Here is a 14,342-nt window from a genome sequence, read left to right on the forward strand (position 1 = left end):
GTACCCCTATATGTAATTGATTCAGCCACAAGAGTCCACAACATTTAACTAGTCTTTTTTCATTTTGATTCTCTTTTGACAGAATCTTAAAATCATGACATTTTACCCAGGCATTTTACTCAGGCATCTTTTACTGGGAAGAGCAGGTCTTTAAATGTAGCCACTATGTCATTACATTTAAGAGAATTGGCACTAAAACCTTGATATCATCTACTACCCAGGCCATATTCAGATTTCCCAGTTGTCTCAAATCCTTTTTTACAGTTTGAATCAGGATCCAAATTTCATTGTTTGTTATGACTCTTCTGTAACATCCTTCTCACTTTCATTGTTGCATGTCATAGAGGAAAAGTGGGTTGTCCTATAAAATGACCTATATTTTGAAATTGGCTGATTTTTTTAACCCATTTTGTGTTCGTTGATTTGTTCCTCAATCTACTTATTTTCAGAAAAGTGATAAATAGCTATGTAAATAGCTCTATAGGCTTAATTAGATCTAGGTTCTGTTTCTTTTTCTTTTTTTTTTTTTCTTTTTTTTAACGTTTATTTATTTTTGAGACAGAGAGAGACAGAGCATGAACGGGGGAGGGTCAGAGAGAGGGAGACACAGAATCGGAAACAGGCTCCAGTCTCCGAGCTGTCAGCACAGAGCCCGACGTGGGGCTCGAACTCACGGACCGCGAGATCGTGACCTGAGCCAAAGTCAGCTGCTCAACAGACTGAGCCACCCAGGCGCCCCTAGGTTCTGTTTCTTATGAATACTTTGTAATACTTTGTTCTTTCTCTCTTTGAGAAAAGCACCTGTTAGCATTTAATGAGCTCCCTCCACCTGGTTTTAATCTACCAGGCTCCCCCACATAGACACCCGTAACCTTCTCCACTCTTCCGTAACCTTCTCCACTCTTCCGCTGAAGAGTTTAGCCTTCATGATGACAGATTGTTTTGGGAACTCTCTCTTTCCCGGATGTTTGCAGCCCAATTTCATTTCATCAATGGTAGAATCAGCTCCAGTCTTGTTTTGGGGAGCATTTATCAGGGTTGATAGGTGGGCAGAGGCTCTGGTTCCTCTGTAAGTGGTAATGCCTCATTCCAACTTTCCCAAAGTAACTATAGTGATATTTGTTGAAGTGGATCCTGTGGTCATGCCACCAGCATCACCCTGGCCTCCTGGGTACTTCTGGTGTTTGCTGACGCAGTTCACATGGTCCTGAAGTTTCCAGGTCTTCCTTAGTCTAGATGGTATGTCACCAGCTGAGACCAAATAGCTATTGTCATATTTTAAATCCTACCAGGAAGTGCTTTTCTGGGTTTCTTATTTTTAGTGAGCTAAGATTGGTCAGGTCATTCAGGCTGATCTTATCAAGTTTTCTGTCTTTTATTAAGCCTGATGATTTTAGTATCCACTGATGATTGTTTTGAACAATTATTACCTTAAGGATTGCAAAATGGTGATTTTCTTGTTTTGTTTTTCCTTTATTAGCCAGAATAGTCTATTAAGAACTTTTCCCTACCAACTCTGGTTATTCTGAGATATAGTTTATACAGGTGAAGCAGGATAAATTGCTTCTTCTGTTTTTCAGTTTTTAGAATAATGAGTTGATGTCTACATTGGTGACCATAAATTATTTTGAAAACAAATATATTTAAAACTCATCATTCCCTAATTATTTCATAACCTACTGGTAATCTATGCCCAATTATGTGTATTGTAACTGCGTAGGGGAAATACTGTATAAAGCTATACTACTGCACATCTTTTCCCACCCCTACCTTCAGCACTGTTATGTTGGTAGTGTGGTATTGGTGAAGGCAGGAATATGTTAATACTGTGGAAATAGGGAAAAACTACAAATCCAGGGCCTTTTGATGGGGCAGGGTATCCGGGAAGCCAATTGTTGAACATTTACAAGCACATCACTGCATATAGTCTCGTGATATCTTCAGCTTCATTTCAAATAGCTCTTCTTAAAATTGTGTTATTGAGTTGGAAGAATTCTTTATATATTCTAGATACAAGTCCTTTATCAGATATTTGTTTTGCAAATATTTTCTCCCGGTTTATAGCTTATCTTGGATGCTCTTTTTTTTCCCCCCCAACTAAACTCTACACCCAAAATAGGGCTCGGACTCATGACCTGAAATCAAGAGTTAGTTGCATGTTCTACCAACTGAGCTGGCCAGGCATCCCTTATCTTGCACTTTCTTAATTAGTGTGTTTTGAAGGGCAAAACTTTTTAATTTTCATAAAGTCCAGTTTATCTTTTTTTGTTACCACTTACTGTTTTGGTGTCATGTGTAAGTAATCTTTGCCTAGCCAAGGTCATGGTGTTTTCTTTTGAGAGTTTTATAGTTTTGGGGCATCTGGGTGGCTCAGTCTGTTAAGCATGCCCCGGGACATTTCTAATCAACAGCTAGGACACCATACCACACTCAAGAACAAATTGTAAATAAATTAACAGGTCAGAACCTAAATGTTAAAAGCAAAACTTTAAAAATACAGGAAAATACATGTATGACTTTAGGACAGGAAAATATTTTTTTTATGTTTGTTTATTTATAGATTGATAGATTTAATTACATTAAAGACTTGTATAAAAACAGATGATACTGGGGTGCCTGGGTGGTTCAATCAATTAAGCTTCGGACTTCAGCTCAGGTCACAATCTCATGGCTAGTGGATTTGGGCCCCGCATCGTGCTCTGTTCTGACAACCCCGAGCCTGGATCCTACTTTGGATTCTGGGTCTCCATCTCTCTCTTTCTGTCTCTCTCAAAAATAAACATTAAAAAAATTTTTTAAAGCAGATGATACTGTAAACAGATTAGAGACAAACCACAGAAATATATTTGCAACACCTAACAGATAAGGAAGTGTTTATCACATATAGATAACTAAAAGTCAACAAGAGAAAAGGACAACGTGAGTAGGCAGGAAAGTGGCCAGGGAACATATTAAAGATGCTTTAGCTTCCTAAGAAATCAGAGTAATGCCACTCAACACCAGTAGAGATTTCATTCCATAGCTATCATTGACAAAAATGTAAAAGACCACATGTTATCAGCTGGGGTGTGTATTAAGATAAATTTTCATGGTGTCATGCTTTCCAGCCTTTAAACTAACAAATATTAGGCTTTTGGTATTTTTTAGACATCTCTGAAAATGTAATTCACACTGTTTCCCTATACTTAATATATCTTAAATTCAACAGAAGTGATTTTGATTAGCAAACTGATATTTGTTCCTTGGAGGCCAGTTCTCATTATATTAAGAGTACATTTTACTTTCTGGCTTTTGTTACATTGACTATTAATGATTGAGGAATAAAGTGGCTCACATTTTTGTGGTTTTTTAGGTTTTGGACAGATGACTCTCTTCATAACAACATATTGGACATTTCTTTGAATATTCTTTTTTAGGTTCTTATACTTTTTAAAAAATAAATACTTGTTTAAAAAAATAAAAAACATTTATGTATTTTTCTCTTAGATCAAATGAATGCCTCAGGACCGATTAAAGAGAAGATGGGGATTTTCAAGATACTAGAAAATTCTGAGGATTCCAGTCCTGAATGTTTGTTTTAAATTGGAACTAAAGACTGCCCTTAAAGTTCTTGTTTACATCTAGTGATTTACCTGTATTGGTTTTAAAATCCAGATTATCCGCTTTACTTTTTTGGTTGTATCAGTTTACATAATGAAACTTGTACCATTGCATAATTAATAGATGGTAATTTTCTGAGCCTTATTAAGAACAAAGAAGTACTCATAGTAAGTTTAGATTTTTCCGTTAATTTTTTGGGCTCGGTAATATTCTTGGGTACAGGCTGATGTGTACTTAACCATTGCCAGATTTATACAGTCTTCCTGTGGAAGTTTAAAGTCTTTCCCCCCTTTTAGGAGTACAGTTCATGGCTTTGGGGTACTTCATTTATGGAGTAGGCTTTTGATGGGGGAATGATTGGGATTATGCTTTCTGGTGTTTAAATAAGAAATTGTTTGGTTTTAGAGTCTATTTCTATAAAATAAATTACCAAATAAATGTTTGTTATATGATGATCTCAGATTCCCACCCCCCCCACCCCCCAGGAAAATAATGGTTCAGGTGAAGTAATAGCAGAAGTCTGGACTGGCATTGTGACTCAGTATTATTATGTTGACTTGATTTTTATTCATTAGTAGTACTATACACATACGTCATATGAAGATTACAACTGGACATTGGTTAATGCAGAGAAGGCTCTCAGAGAAACTGTAGGGTCTTGACCAAAAAAGCCAGAAGTTGAAAGTGGTAATATATTGTGCAAAACAAGAATATAACGAGAGCAAAGACCTTGAAAATGTATATATAGTAGGAGGAGTAAATCGTACCAGAGAGAAGAAAACAAGATGTAGGAATGAAATTCCTATGAAATTCATAGTATATAGTAGAGGAATATAAAGGCCAAAATGGGAACAATTTAGGGCTTGTATGTCAGATTGTAAGGAAGAGAGGTCCTGAATGCTCCCTGAACCATACATTTCTGTGTAGGTTGTTTGTCTCTCGCGAAAATGTTATTGTATTCAATATAGATTAGATTATCTCTGCCTTAGAGTAATCAAACTAGGACTCAGAAGGAAAATTGTTCTGAGAGAATATTCAAATGAACAGACGACAGAGCAGGTGTGTTTTTTAAGTGGGAATGTTTACCAGTCGGTCATGCTGGCTAATCATACCTGTAACTTGGTTGTTTAGTAGTCCTACTAAGTTTCCCTAGTCTGTTCTAAATTGTGCAAGAATAGGACAGGAATTTGACAACAGTGCCGCGCAAATGCAACCAGACAATAAATGGTGTCTCAAGGTGTTACTTGAGCATTTAACTTGGATATAGGCACAGGTTACAGGATTACATTTTCCAGTGACTGTTTCATGGGTTTACTTCTGTTCTTACATCTGTAAGATGTAACCCCTCCCTCTTATCTTGTTCCCTGTTGGCCCTTAGAAAATAGAAATAATCAGAAAAGAACTTGCAGAAGTTGCTACCACTGCACCTGTGAATCTACCAGCATCTGTGCTCATGAGTCCTCCTTTCCTGTTACTATGGATATATCCTCCTGTCTGGAGCCAACAGAAATGCCTCATTTCTCTTTTATAAAAAGCTCCTTGAAAAATTGTCTGTATTTACAATTGATGATATAGGGCTGTGTTTCTCATAATGAAATCTGTGGATATAGCTCAAGAATTTTAGCTTTTTGTGCGTATTCATTTTAATCAAATCTAAACAAAATTCATACAACACAGACAATTATTTTTGTTTCTCCTCTTCCATTTTTTTTTCCTAGATCTGTTCCAGTCAGATTTTCATCCCCTTCTGTCCATTGGAACAGTTCTTACTGAGGTCTGTCACCTCAGTTTGCTTGGTCTTTAAGCTACAGTGTAACCTCCTAAACAATGTCCTTAGTTTGCTAATTGCTAGCGAACACATTGGCCTGGTTTTCCTTCCTACTTCTCTGATTCTTCCTTGTCCCCTTTGCTATTTCTTTTTTATGTCTTTGACCCCTAGACATTAGAACGTCCCAAGCAGAGCTTAGGGCTCCCTTGATGGTCTTAGCTGCTTTAAGATACTGCTTTAAGTTACTGCTTTAAGTAGATGGCTCAGATTTCTTTATATCTCTAGCCAGAATTCTTTCCCCTGAACTCATATCCAACTGACTACTTGACATGTTTAATTGGTTGCCTGATAACTCAGACTATCCCAAATCTGAGCTTCTGAGCTTGTACTCCACCTGTTGAGACTGTTAGAAACCATGCATTTATTTTTCAGCTTCCATAATCTTGTGTTGCCATCTCTTCTCTTCTGGGAGTTTAATACCTCTTTCATCCTATTATGTTATCTTAGTTCTAGATTTTAGTAAGGAAGGGGCAGAAGGGAACAGATGTTCTCACTCTGTGATGCTGAAACATACTCTCTGCTTTGTCTCACATACTCTTTGTCTCAAAGAATATTCTCAAACAGGGCTTGTCTTCCTTCGGTTGATCATTGTCATGAAAAATACTAGCTTTTTTATTGTTCAGTCTTCCATATCCTTAGGCAGGCAGTTCCTTATGTGTTCAGAGGTGTAGTGAAAGTGATATTTGAACATTTCTAATCTAAGCAAACATGTTTGATAGTGTCTTTCACTAATATCTTAGTAATTATATTATTTTTAAAAATCTTATCAGTTTGAAGTAATACTTTATGGGAAGACTGAAAAGTAATAACATTTATGAAAAGTAATAACGTTTATAATCAAAACATTAGGTACTTCTATTAGTTTTAAGGTCTGTACTCAAATTATTTTGGTTTTGAGCTTCTTTTTAAATTAATGCTAGTTAAGTTTTTATGATCCTGTTTGCTGTATTAGCCAGTACATCTCTGCAAATAACATGTTTTTTATTACTTCACTATCAATTATGGTTGCTAAATTAAGCCCAAGGAATCATACTTAGGAGAAAAATTTAAAAAGACTTTTTTAATGTTTGTTTATTTTTGAGAGAGAGACAAGGTAGGAGAGGGGTGGGGAGACACAGAATCTAAAGTAGGCTCCAAGCTCTGAGCTGTCAGCACAGAGCCTGATGCAGGGCTCAAACCCACGAACCATGAGATCATGACCTGAGCTAAAGTCAGATGCTTAACCAACTGAGCCATCCAGACACTCCAGGAGTAAAATTTTTAACAAATCTCTTTTGCTGTTCAGTTCTTTGGAGTCATTTATGGTCCTGACTTGATTTAACTACCATTACTGTTACATTCGGAGAAGATGTCATTTCTTGTCAAAATCTAGTGAAGCTTGTGTTTCCATTATACACATTTACATCCCTAATGTAGCTAATAATGCTAATTCTAAATAGGTTTTGATTAGAAATTAAAATAATTTATAAAAATATTTTTATATTTTTTCAAAATCTTACATACTTTTGGCAAACTAAGCTTAAACTACCACATAATGTAGTCCAATTGTGCATGAATAGGACAGGAGTTTGACAACAATGCCAAGCAAATGGCAACCAGACAATAAATGGTGTCTCAAGGTGTTACTTGAGCATTTAACTCCAGGTAAAGTTGTTTGGTCATTCATGTGATCTAGAATGAGCTTCTGTAAATTTTTAGATTTGATTGAAATGAATACACAGGGGTGCATGAGTGGTTCAGTCGATTAAGCATCTCCCTTTGGCTCGCATCATGATCTTGCTGTCCGTGAGTTTGAGCCCCATGTCGGGCTTTGTGCTGACAGAGCCTAGATTCTGTCTCCCTCTCTTTCTGCCCCTCCCCCATTCATGCTCTTTCTCTGTCTCTTAAAAATAAAAATTAATGTTAAAAAAAAATAACATTTATAAAATAAAGTATGCCTTTCTTCATGCTTAGTACTCTAACAACATCCACCCAATTAAGGTGGTCAAATGAAGGTTTCATTCCTCTGAGCTTTAAAAAGCTATTTAATGAAATATGAAAATAGCATAATCATTAGAGAAATATGACAAATATCTTTTACTTCTTATGAAGGTGTTACTTTTTTCAGGAGAGTACGGAAATCTTAAGTGTTTAGTTGTATACACAGGTTTCCACTGTGTGACTGCCAATCCGTATTACCATCTAGTGTTCGTAGCATCTCAGAAGGCTCTCTCTTCCTCCTAATTAAACCCTACCCCATGGTAACCACTCTTGTAATATTTGTCATCATGAACTAGTTCTATCTATGCCAGGTACATGCATTAGTGAAGTTTGGTAACATTAAGTTAGTAAAAAGCATTTCCTGCAGGACAGATGAAAAAAAAAAAATAAGAGAACCTCTGGTGAGAACAGATCTGTTACATTTATATTGCCTGTCTTCCTCTTCTGTGTACCATTTATTACTGGATTTTGAATAAGGATTGTGTGTTTTGCCACCCCAAACACTTATTTATTTTAAGAGCAAGAGAGGGACAGAATCCCAAGCAGGCTATGCGCTGTCAGCACAGAGCCTGATTGTGGGGTCAATCTCTTGAACCATGAGATCATGGCCTGAGCCAAAATCAAGAGTTGGATACTTAACCACCTGAGCCACCCAGGCACCCCACTTAAGTTTATTTCTCTGGTTACTTGAAAGATACAAGATGAATCCTATCTTACTGTTTTATCAAAATGAGCTCTGTGACCTGACTACTTTGTGCTGCAGAACCAGGCACAGACTCACGTGGGAGCACTGGGTGCAGGCAGCTTTCCTTCACCCTATTTCTCTCAGTTTCAAGGTTGTTCCTATTTGTTCCTCCATCTTCCGTTGAACCCTTTTTGTACCAGTAGTAGTAGGGTGCAAGAGAGAAGTGATATTAGAATATTAGATAACTTGGCACAAGACAAATTTAATCCTTCCATGAAAGAGAATGGGAAGTTTAAGATCTGAGTGGACTCTACACCAGCAATGCCAGAGATAACCAGAAACTTACAATTCATCAATTCATAATTCATCGATGCATTATTATTTGGATTTGATGTTTGGTCATGTTCCTCACTCAGATATTTGCACGGTTGGCTCCTTGGCATTCAAGTCTCAGCTCACAGTTCACTTTAGAATGAATGTCCCTCATCTATCCCTTCCTCCTGCCAAAGAATCTTGCTCTTTCCCATCTGTCAGCCTCTCATCTCATCATTGGGTACTTTGTCTTGTTCACTGCATAAAAGAGCATGTTGGAAACATGAAGCAGGAATAAAGTTACAAAGAAGAACCAGATGGACACACCAGATTAAAAACTATTATTGACTGTTTCCTGGAATTAAATATGAAGGACCTCCTATTGAATTAGTTTAGTTTACCAGGTGCTAGACAGAAAGGATAAGGAAAACTACACCTGGATGCATTGTAGATAAAATAACCTCAAAGAGAATCATTTAAAACTAGATAGGTCATTCACAGAGGAACAAAGATCAGTAGACAGGCACATGTTTTAACAAAAATAAGACCATAAAATTTTCAATCTGTGAAATTCCAACCTAAAGTTTTAAATCCATCCTTTGCCATCCTTTGCCAGCCAATCACAATAGGCGGTTAAAACAAAGAAGAAGAGAGGAGTGATGTAATTTGAGTTTATTTTGAGAGACCGTGCAAGTCAGGGAGGGGCCACCAAACCCTCCCTGGGGTAAGGGTGTTCTTAATCTGCCATGTTTGGCTAACCCTCCATAAGGATGCCCTCTTTATTCTCTTCGAATCTTGGTCCCGTTGCAAGGTAGCCGTATCTTCTGCATTAATAATCTCACTCAAAACTTTCATATTTCATGAATAAACAATAAATCTCCGTAATAAAAATGCAAAGAAATTAAAATGGACATAAGGCTTGAAAGGACAGTTAACTGTAAAGCACATGGAGTGTGTGAAAAAGTAATCATTTAGTCATATACCAAAGAAACACTAATGAAAAGCACGATGAGATACTACTCACCACAAAAAACATTAAAGACTAAAAACCGTGAAGATGTAGAGAAATTAGGACTGGGGGCATCTAGGTGGCTCAATCAGTTAAGCATCTGACTTCAGCTCAAGTTATGATCTGCTTCATGGTTTCCCTCCTGCCCCTCTCTCACTCGAGCTTTTTTTCTTAAAAAAAAAAAAAAAAAAAAAAAAAAACTAGAACTCTCATACTCTGCTGGGGAGAATGTCACAAGTTACACCCACTTAGGAAAGGACAGGCAAACATTCATGTGATCTCTGCCAGCTAAGGGTTGAAATGCCAGCACCTTCCTCCCAGGCTACTGTTATCAGGAGGCCTGACGCATCTGGGCACCACAGGAAGGTAAGTTCAGAGGTTCAGGGAACATGGGGTCACTCTGCGCTTGTTTCTACATCTGTACACAGAGCTCCCAGTTTCCCAAGACTGGAGACCTGTTCCAGACCATGAGTTTGGCTCCCGCTACACGGGCAAACCTCCCAGGAGTATGTGCTTTTCCACCAGGGTGTTTTAAGTTAACTTATTTTGAGAGAGAGTGAGCGTGCACAAGCAGAAGGAGAGAGAAAATCCCAAGCACTGTCAGCACAGAGCCTGATATGAGGGTCGAACCCACTGAGATCATGACCTAAGCTGAAATGAAGTCAGCTGCTTAATGACTGAGCCCAGGCACCCTTCCACCAGGATTTTAAACTACTTGGGGGAACTTTCTGCAGAGTCCACATAATTCACTGGGCATCCAGAAAAGGAAAAGTGCATACATTTTTGTATGAAAAATTCTGATTTTTAGAGCCTTAAATATTTTGTCAAAATTTCTTTTAACTTTTTTGCCTTTTTAATTTGTTTCAAGCTGCATTATTGTTCCTTTTTACATGTCATAAATGTTCTCAAGTATTAAGTGGCACAAAGTGTCTTCATTGAATGTTATCTCTGTTCTAGCACAGTGAATACATCCATTGTTAGTGTTTTAAAATTATTGTGCAATATTGCTTTTGGTGCCTTTGATCCAAATATTTATTTAGGAATTACAAAATTTGTTGGGCGCCTAGGTAGCTCAATCAGTTAAGCCTCAGACTGTTGATTTTGGATCAGGTCACCATATTGCAGTTTGTGGGTTTGAGCTCCACATTGGACTCTGTTGTTGATGGTGTGGAGCCTACTTGAGATTCTCCCTCTTTCTCTGCCCCACCCCTGCTCTTGCTCTCTCAAAATAATCTTTTTAATTTATTTTTTAATTTACATCCAAATTAGCATATAGTGAAATAACGATTTCAGGAGTAGAATCCAGTGATTCATCCCCTATGTATAACAACCCAACAAGTGTCCTCAATGCCCCTTACCCATTTAGTCCATCACCCCAACAACCCCTCCAGCAACCCTCAGTTTGTTCTCTGTATTTAAGAGTCTCTTATGTTTTGTCCCCCTCGTTTTTATATTATTTTTGCATATTTGTCTTTCTCTGACTAATTTTGCTTAGCATAGTACCCTCAAGTTCCATCTACATAGTCGCAAATGGCAAAATTTTATTCCTTTTGATTGCTGAGTAATACTCCATTGTGTGTGTGTGTGTGTGTGTACACACACACACACACACCACATCTTTATTCATTCATCAGTCAGTGGACATTTGGGCTCTTTCCATACTTTGACTATTGTTGATAGTGCTGCTGTAAACATTGGGGTGCATGTGCCCCTTGGAAACAGCACACCTATATCCTTTGGATAAATACCTAGTAGTGCTATTGCTGGGTTGTAGGGTAGTTCTATATTAAATTTTTTGAGGAAACTCCATACTGTTTTCCAGAGTGGCTGCACCAGTTTGCATTCCTAATCCTTTCTCCACATCCTCGCCAACATTGTTGTTGCCTCAATTGTTAATGTTAGCCATTCTGACTGGTGTGAGGTGGTATCTCATTGTGGTTTTAATTTGTATTTCCCTGATGATGAGTGATGTTGAACATTTTTTCATGTGTCTGTTAGCCATCTGGACGTCTTCTGTGGAGAAATGTCTATTCGTGTCTTTTGCCCATTTCTTCACTGGATTATTTGGGTTTTTTTGGGGTGTTGAGTTTGATGAGTTCTTTATAGATTTTGGATACTAACCCACTCTTTTTTTAATGTTTAGCTTTGAGAGAGAGACAGAGTGCAAGTGGGGGTAGGAGCAGCGAGAGAGGGAGGCACAGAATCTGAAACAGGCTCCAGACTCTGAGCTGTCAGCACAGAGCCTGACACAGGACTCAAACTCGGGAAAGGTGAAATCATAACCGGGGCCGAAGTTGGATGCTTAACTGACTGAGCCACCCAGGTGCCCCTGTTCACTAACCCTTTATTTCATATGTCAAATGAAATATCTTCTCCTATTCCATATGTTGTCTTTTAAGTTTTGTTGGTTGTTTCTTTTGCAGTGCAGAAGTCTTTTTATCTTGATGAGATCCCAATAGTTCATTTTTGCTTTTGTTTCCCTTGCCTCCGGAGACTTGTTGAGTAAGAAGTTGCTGTGGCCGAGGTCAAAGAGGTTTTTGCATGCTTTCTCCTCTAGGTTTTTGATGGCTTCCTGTCTTATGTTTAGGTCTTTCATCCATTTTGAGTTTATTTTTGTGTATGGGGAAGAAAGTGGTCCAGGTTCATTTTTCTGCATGTCACAGTCCAGTTTTCCCAGCACCATTTGCTGAAGAGACTGTCTTTATTCCATTGGATATTCTTCCCTGTTTTGTCAAAGATTAGTTGGTCATACGTTTGTGGGTCCATTTCTGGGTTCTCTATTCTATTTCATTGGTTTGAGTGTCTGTTTTTGTGCCAGTACCTTACTGTCTTAATGATTACAGCTTTGTAATACAGCTTGAAGTTCAGATTGTGATGCCTCCAGCTTTGGTTTTCTTTTTCAGGATTGCTTTGGCTTTTGAGGGTCTTTTCTGGTTCTATACAAATTTTAGAATTGTTTGTTCTAGTTCTGTGAAGAATGCTGGTTTTATTTTGATAGAGGTTGCATTGAATATGTAGATTGCTTTGGGTAGTATCGACATTTTAACATTATTCTTTCAATCCATGATCATGGAATATGTTTTGCACTTTTTGTGTCTCCTTCAATTTCTTTCATAAGCTTTCTATACTTTTCAGTATAGATTTTTCACCCCTTTGGTTAGGTTTATTCCTAGGTATTTTATGGTTTTTGGTGCAATAAACTTTTTTTTTTTTAATGTTTATTTTTGAGAGAGACAGAGCATGAGCAGGGGCTTGGCAGCGAGAGAGAGAGGGAGACACAGAATCTGGAGCAGGCTCCAGGCTCTGAGCTGTCAGCACAGAGCCTGACACGGGGCTTGAACCCATGAACCATGAGACCATGATCTGAGCCGAAGTTAGATGCTTAACCCAGACACTCCAATAAATTAAAAAAAAAAGGGGGGGGGGGAATTGCAAAATTTGCAAGCAATTGCTCTGTTTACTTCATACTTTGTTTTTAGTTATTCTGAAATGGGATTATAGGAAATAATCTATATTACACTATTTAATTCTTTTAAAGGTTGAGGATCTTTTGTTGTCCAAAGTGGTGAATTTTTCGTGTTACACAGTCATCTGCTATTAACACTAAAATTGCATCACTCCTTGGGGTGCCTGGGTGGCTCAGTCGGATGCATGATTCCATAATGATATGTAAATACCATTGAAAATTTGATGACTAGTTCTATAGTTTCAAAGGGTCTACGCTCAAAATATTTCTTAGTTACAAATGCTATTAAAATAATTTTAATGGAAGAGACTGCCAAAACACTCCTAAGTAATCAAAGTGAACACCCGTAATGGGCAGATGGAAATTGTTTGTCACCTAATAGGATGCAATAAGAAGAAAAAACATTCTGTGGTATTCATATCAAAGATGCATAACCTGCAGACACCTGGCTGGCTCTGTCGGTGGGGTGTGCAACTCTCGATCTTGAGGTAGTAAGTTCGAGCCCCATGTTGGGTGTAGAGATTACTTAAAATATTTTTTAAAAAAGATGCATAACCTGAATCTAATCATGAGGAAATCCCAGACAAGCCGACACTGAGGAACATTTTACAAATATATTCTTCAAGAGTGGCAGGGTCATGGAAGTCAAGAAAAGGCTGAGGAACTATTCCAGACTGAAATAGATTAAGGAGACTTGACAACTATTTGCAACATGTGATTATGGTTTCTGAATGGAACATAAAGAACATTATGGGGACTTTTTGATGAAACATTAGTAGAAATAGGGATTGAGTGGTTCTTTTTTTTTTTTTTTTTTTTTTTTTTTAATTATTTTTTCAACGTTTATTTATTTTTGGGACAGAGAGAGACAGAGCATGAACGGGGGAGGGGCAGAGAGAGAGGGAGACACAGAATCGGAAACAGGCTCCGAGCCATCAGCCCAGAGCCTGACGCGGGGCTCGAACTCATGGAGTGCGAGATCGTGACCTGGCTGAAGTCGGACGCTTAACCGACTGCGCCACCCAGGCGCCCCGGGATTGAGTGGTTCTAATGCATCATTTAGTTTCCTGATTTTGAAATTTGTATTATGGTTATGGGAGAATTGCATTGCTTTTAGGAAACACATACCAAAATATTTCAGTTTTGGAACTTTAGGTCAGCAATTTTACTCAAATGTTCAAAATAAATAAAATTCTTTGTACATAGTTCAAACTTTTCTATACCCTTAGGGTTATTAAGAGTAAGTATATAAAAATATACATATGAAACCAGCAATGGGCTCATATCTAAGCTAAACAAACCCTTCACAAAAGAAGAATTGGCATTGCCAATGGACATCTGAGAAAGTGCTCAGCAACATGAAGCTTCATGGAAATGTGAATTAAAACTACAATGAGTTATTAACATACCTGTCAGAATGGCTAAAATGAAAATAAGCTGAATATATTTAGTATTGCCAAGA

At 37.8% G+C, this 14,342-nt stretch overlaps 1 protein-coding gene across 1 annotated transcript in view; it reads left to right on the forward strand.

Annotated features, from left to right (window-relative positions):
* The window catches only part of HELLS (helicase, lymphoid specific), a 38,159-nt gene extending 34,104 nt beyond the window's left edge, over positions 1-4,055 (forward strand). The window contains exon 22 of the mRNA XM_047073196.1: positions 3,487-4,055. Within this exon, the coding sequence (XP_046929152.1) occupies positions 3,487-3,581 (95 nt within the window). The 3' untranslated portion in view covers positions 3,582-4,055. The remainder of the gene's footprint in view (positions 1-3,486) is intronic.
* The last annotated feature ends 10,287 nt before the right edge of the window (positions 4,056-14,342 follow it).

Source organism: Lynx rufus, unplaced genomic scaffold, assembly GCF_022079265.1.
Source record: "Lynx rufus isolate CCGP_SWC_20201006 ecotype Redwood Valley unplaced genomic scaffold, mLynRuf1.p SCAF_11, whole genome shotgun sequence".
NCBI classification, from domain to species: domain Eukaryota; kingdom Metazoa; phylum Chordata; class Mammalia; order Carnivora; family Felidae; genus Lynx; species Lynx rufus.